Here is a 6,350-nt window from a genome sequence, read left to right on the forward strand (position 1 = left end):
TATATATATCAGTAACCGCGTCTGCGGGACGGCTCCTCGGCCTAAGAGGTCCTCATAAAAAACAGATGAACGACATCATTTGAATTTGTTGAACCAATATCTGGCGGCATCCAACTACTTTTTATTTTTTCGCACGTTTTTTCATCCAAAAATAAAAAGCGAATCACAGATCGATATTACTCTTTTTTTCACTATATCGAAAAACATCAAACACAGTCACTACGAATTGCTGTCAAATTAAAACTATCGCATGAATCACTCTGACGCACGTGCGTGGGTGTGTGCGCGCGCGCGCGTGTGTGTGTGTATGTGTGCATACAAGGTAAATTTTATTTAACCCTTTGCGCTCGAGGCCATTTTCGCTCGAGTGAACCAGCAACTCGAGAGGAATTAGCTGCTCCCGCTTATTTCATGAAGGCTAGGAGTAGACTCGTGAAGCGATATTCGTTAGGCCAAATCTAAATAAACACCGTTATCGCTCGATTTGCCGCCTCGATCCGAGTGGTGCCTGAGAGGCACCTCTCGCGCGCAAAGAGTTAATATACGCGAATATCTTCAAAAAAAGAAATAAAAAAAAAATATTTTAGACAAAAATTTTATAGTTTCGAGGGGAAAAGATGATGACATTATCAATTTAAATGTAGATGGCACCACTTTCGAGATTTCATAATGGCAATCATTTTTTTAAATAGACGTCAAATTTTTCTCGAAGTAAAACTTGTAGCTAGCAATGAGATGAATACGTTTTTTTTTTTATTTTCGAAATTGCATCATTTTAGACTGAGTTACAGCGTTCTAAAGTTTATAATTTATTGCCGTTAAAACGATTAATACAGACACATTGTTGTTATCATTTCACTTATACTGCAATTTTCAAGCCTTATAACTCGAAAAATACTTAATGCAAAAATATTTTATTATAGTGTTTTGAAAAGTTCTCGAGGTAAACAATAAGAATATACAATAAAAAATAGGAGTTTCCACTTAAGAAATTGAAGGTGACCTTCATGTGACCTTCATGTGACCTTCAAAAGACTATCAGAAGTCAAGTCAATGATATCATCTTATGTCCTCTTCCAAACCATACAATTTTTGTTAAAAATATGTTTTCCTTAAATGCTTTCCTAAAAAAATAATCTAATGGAAACTTTAAAATGGGACATCCTGTATTATATTGTTACGTTCCGAGGTACCCCGGAACTCCCTCCTCCCCCTATTTTCTTTATTGTTGTTCTTTTTCGGTCTCCCTTCTCTACGTTCTTCTTTCATCCCGGTAGTCGCTTTTGACATTGTACCGTGGCCGTTTCTGCTTCCAAAATCAATTATAAAGTTAATTTGTAGTCCCGACCGTATCGTTGTGATATTTTGTTTCATTAAAATAATTCACACCTTTTACTTACCTTTTTTCGAGCTTATCAAATTTAATTAAATAAGATCCATAGTCGCTGCCGCCGAATAGCGGAAGTATCGTTACGCAGACTGACCACCAAATTTTAAGCAAAATAAGAATCTCTTCAAGGATCAGCCTTGAAAGCTCCGTGACTTATCAGTGTGCAAAAGCCTGATCCCCGTGTCACTTTATCATTCACAGAAAATCTCATAACTCCCCTCATTTCTGTTACTGTATGAAAATTATAAAAATATATAATTATAATATTATAAAAATACTGTAGTAAAATTCGGTGGTCAGTCTGCGTAAGGATACTTCTGCTATTCGGCGGCAGTGACTGCCGGATCTTATTTAATTAAATTTAATAAGCTCGAAAAGAGGTAAGTAAAAGGTGTGAATTATTTTAATGAAACAAAATATCACAACAATACGGTCAGGACTACAAACTAACATTATAATTGATTTTGGACGCAGAAACAGCCCCGGTACAATGTCAACAAGTGACTACCGGGATGAAAGAAGAGTGTAGGGAAGGGAGAGCGAAAAAGAAGGGCGATAAAGAAAACAGGGGGAGGAGGGAGTTCCGGGGTACCTCGGGACGGAACAATATATATAAGTATATAATGAATAAATATATCCTAAAATAAAAATTTTCTTGTTAAATTATGTTGCACGATCACATCTTTATGAATGTGGATAAAAAAAAAACAAGACTCGAATCTGTGACAAGAAGTATCTGCTACGGATGCTAACTAGTAACGTCATTGTTAATCGTTACAGACGTATCAACTTTAAACTAAAGACTTTAAACGTTTTTTTTTCTTGCGAATGCTTGAAAGTTACATTTAATAAGATGAGACTACATCTAATAGCTTTATTATTCATTCACAGAAAAGTAGTATTACTACATATACCAATCTCGTTCAAATCGGCAGCGACAAATCCTGGTCATTCTCTTGTAAGCATACGAATGAAAAACCAAAATTTAAGAAGTAAGCCTTTGAAATTTAAGTGCTATTTCTATGTGACACCGACAATTTTTCATCAGACTTCTGTATAATACTTCAGATCAAATGAAGATAGTCACTTAACACATTGCTTAATATAATAAACATTTCGTTTAAAACATTTTTTTCAGAAAACTTTTACTGTTTAGTTTAAATGTAAACATTTAGTTTAAATGAAAAACCGGTATCACTTAAAATGAATCATCCTATATAAATTGCCCTAAAACTTGTAACTTTAAAGTTACTGAGAAGTTTTCTAAACAATATGGTGACAATTTTTCCTTAAAAATAATGTCAAAAAAAGTTATTTTCAATTTTTAACATAATATTGCTTAACCTCAATTATATTTTCTTAAGATATTTAAGGTTATTAAGGTTATAGCTCAACCTCAAATTAAAATAGAAGATCTATTTGAAATAAATTAAATTTGTCTATCTCAGAAATTATTATACATGCTTTAACATTTTTGCCGAGGAAAAATTAATTCTCTTAACAAATCTCTTCATAAAATTATGGTCTCGAATTCTGCGACATCCTATATGAAGAAGAAAGGAAGTAAAATATTATTGTCATTTTTAATAATATGAAGCAAGTATATATCTAATCATAATCATTTTTCAATTATACAAAATGCAAAAAATCAAATTAACAAAAGTACAAAAAATTACCAGTACTAGTATGATATAATGAAGATTTCCTGTGGTGTGGAAGTGGTCCTCTAAGGTGAGTTGGTAACAGCCGTGGCGGTAGATAAGCTCTATTCATCCTAGCTTCTACCTCCATTACCAGTTCTTGGTTTATAACTACATGCATATTACCAACCAACGGAAGGAACGGAAGTGCAGTAGACACAAAAAACATGCAAAATCAAAAAGAAAATAAAACACTGTATAAATGTTAAAAAATGAGGGTTTAAATATAATAATAGAGATTACAACATAAACGTACAAAAGCTTGCGAATTTAATCAAATAAATATTAAATTAAAAGATTCGATACCACACGCGGTGTGGTATTGAAGTTAAATACATAAATATAATGATAGTCATATTATCATCTTATTTATTTTATATCAAAGCGAAAAGAGCAATATATAGTCAAATAAAATATGTGAAAAGCTTATAAGTACTTATATAAAATATTTTAGTAATATATTTTTTATTCTGGTATATATCATCAGCTATTTAAAAAATATAAATAAAATAATAAAATTGTGTCAATATAATGAACATTTAAATTATCCAAAGCACAAAGTTTTTGTTATCGAAAACATTTAGAACAAAATATTAATATTAAAAGTTACATATTAACAGAACCAAACCAAAATTACAGTTTATATTTATATAAAAAATAATTAAAAAACTTAATTAGCATAGAAATCCTACAGTATCCGATAATAAAAATTTTTTATTATTAAATTTTTAAATTTAAAACCGATATATATTATTTACGATGATAAAATTGTCAATAGTATAAATAAAATATTAAGCATATATCAAATATACAAACATATAAATATTATATAGAAAGCACTATACATATACATGTATATATACTTATAAATCGTGCGACTCTAATCATTAATTGCATAAAAAAATAAGGACAATTCAAATGTTGACTATGTTATACCTGGCCGCTGCATAACAGTGCTAAGACCAGTCCTTCTTCTTCTGTCGCTATTTCCACTACTATTGCCGCTATTGTTACTGTTTCCATCTCCACTCGTGTTACTGACACCCACGCTTAACGATTGAGCACATTGTACTAGTCCTGAACTACCACTCTGTAACTATATGCATAACTTTTTAAAAACACATTTGAAAAAATTAAAATATATCTATATACATATATATGCATGTGTACATATGTGTGTGCGTGCGCGTGCGCACGTGTGTATGTATGTGTGTTATAACGATTAAAGTACGGTAACTATGTTTATAATTAGTAATAATAACAATTTTTATTATATTATAAATTTAATTTTAAATAAACTTTTACGGGAAGTATTATATTACTTTATTAGTTTGTGACGGTGCAGCGATGCAGCGTCACTAAACGGCCCGACCAAACACTCGTCGGGCTGTATCCAATGCGAAAGTGCCATATAAACATTTCACGACGTGGCGTTTCGAACAACAATCATTGAGACAACGCAACCGGGCCACGCAAACATTGCGTACGTCTTCATTTAACAAATCGCGTTGCTAAGCAACAGAACGCCGATGACCACGCGAAAACCGTATAAAAGCACATGCCGCGAACAAATCGGCACGAGAGCGATTTGAGCAAACCGTACAAGCGAGCGAAAGCAAGCGAGCAAGGAACGCCCGATCCTCACACGAGCGACGATCTGGAAATTGGGACGAGTGTGCTCATTGCCTCCGCCAGACTGCTGTTGGCACTAACCATCTAATCACACTCGAGATACCGGGATCAGCGCGTTCGCGATCTCCGCCGTGCTCTAGCAGCATGGATCTAAGAATTTATGGATAGAGTGTAAAGCAGATCCGGTGGTAAATCCGCGATAAGGGAGGTGTAGTGCTGTCTCTTTCTACAACAGGATATTGTTGGATGTTTCCGTCGTATACCCGATAATTCCCGCAAGTGTAGATATATTTTATATTCTCTAACCTCCGAATTAAAGTATGGAATATGAATTGCTTCTAATAATTAATTTTATAAAATGTAGACGTATATTTAATATAATGTTACGCTCGCGCGGGGAAATAAAACGAGACAACGTAAAAAGGAAAACAACTTCAACTATATTTGCTATTTACAAGGAAGCACGCGTAACTCGCAGACTCAAGCTCTCTCCCTCTCGAAAGACCGACGCGCATGTTACGGCGACTCGACCGTCTCAGAGAGAATCTCTCAAACCCGTTGTTTATCGGTCAACGCTGATCATCTGTTGTTTATGACTTGTTGTCAAGAGAATTAGCTGTACGTTCTGAGCGCTAAAAGCGCGGGCATCAAGACACGGGCGTAACAATAACATAAAAAATGTATTTTACATTTCGAAAAGTTTTAATATAACTATGATAACTCGTAGAAAAAAAAAAATGCCCTTTAATCCTGCAGAAAATCTATTTTGACATTTTTTTATTAAAAATTGTAAAAATTTACAAATTGTAAAATTTCTAAACTCAATAGAACGATGTTCGATGGTTGAAAACTCAAAATACGAACCTATTTAGCGTCTTTGAGAAATTGTTTCGATGGACAATGGGCAGGTTCCGTTTAACGATACCAAGCTCTCTGTCTTTATTTAACATCTAGCAAGAAACAAAGATAGAATGACGCTCGCGTCGTTGTGAGCGTTAAGTGGAACCTGCTCTATATATCACACAAACTTCTGACATCTTCAGTTACATTCATTGAAAAGTAGATGGTGTCTTATTGTAGAAACAATCAGCAAATAAAAAAGGAGAGCGCTCTCATTCCCCTTACCGCAAATTAGCCAACTCCCTTGCCTAAAAAATCATTTTAAACTACATCCATAGATTCTTAGATCCATGTCTAGCAGGCTCTCGACTTTCCTAGCCGAATCATTCCGATCGAGATTCGGAGTCAGCGTGTTTACGGCCTCTATCTTGCTGTTGCAAGCTCTCGACCGAGCGATAGGCTCTTGCATGAGCGTTTTGCTACTAGCGTCACCTACGCGCACTGCCATTATCGTTCACGCATCCGATTCCCCACAACCGATAGCGATCTGTGACGCATCGCCGAATTGTCGCCGAACAGCCCGTCATTATTACGCGCATTATCGCGAGCCCGTCGAACCGCGTTCGCCCCGTCTCTTGCGTTAGAAGCTCCGCCTTCAAACTTACCCGTATCAATCCGCGATCGACAGCCGCGATCCCGCCGCGCGCCACGCTCCTCGCGAGCGCCACGCACCATGTTGTACAAAGATCACCTTCTAGTACACATCGATATTCTCGCCCAAGCGAATC

At 35.2% G+C, this 6,350-nt stretch overlaps 1 protein-coding gene across 1 annotated transcript; it reads right to left on the reverse strand.

The window, feature by feature from the left end:
* Positions 1 to 2,844: 2,844 nt before the first annotated feature.
* Positions 2,845 to 6,070, reverse strand: LOC106744321. The gene is made up of 4 exons (XM_014618993.1): positions 5,981 to 6,070; positions 4,027 to 4,186; positions 3,067 to 3,201; positions 2,845 to 2,933 (listed from the first exon to the last, which is right to left on the reverse strand). Exons 1-4 carry the CDS (start codon positions 6,068 to 6,070, stop codon positions 2,845 to 2,847), a joined length of 474 nt encoding a protein of 157 aa, XP_014474479.1.
* Positions 6,071 to 6,350: the final 280 nt, after the last annotated feature.

The sequence above is a fragment of the Dinoponera quadriceps genome, unplaced genomic scaffold, assembly GCF_001313825.1.
Source record: "Dinoponera quadriceps isolate SergipeBrazil2010 unplaced genomic scaffold, ASM131382v1 scaffold1400, whole genome shotgun sequence".
NCBI lineage: Eukaryota > Metazoa > Arthropoda > Insecta > Hymenoptera > Formicidae > Dinoponera > Dinoponera quadriceps.

What these genes read in the sequence shown, in the direction of transcription:
- LOC106744321 (XM_014618993.1), bottom strand. Translation starts at nt 6,070, where the DNA reads ATGGCAGTGCGCGTAGGTGACGCTAGTAGCAAAACGCTCATGCAAGAG. An exon ending in CACTGTTATGCAGCGGCCAG is followed by an intron (nt 3,202 to 4,026) that starts GTATAACATAGT and finishes ATATGCATGTAG; the next exon opens with TTATAAACCAAGAACTGGTA. An exon ending in ATTATATCATACTAGTACTG is followed by an intron (nt 2,934 to 3,066) that starts GTAATTTTTTGT and finishes TTCTTCATATAG; the next exon opens with GATGTCGCAGAATTCGAGAC.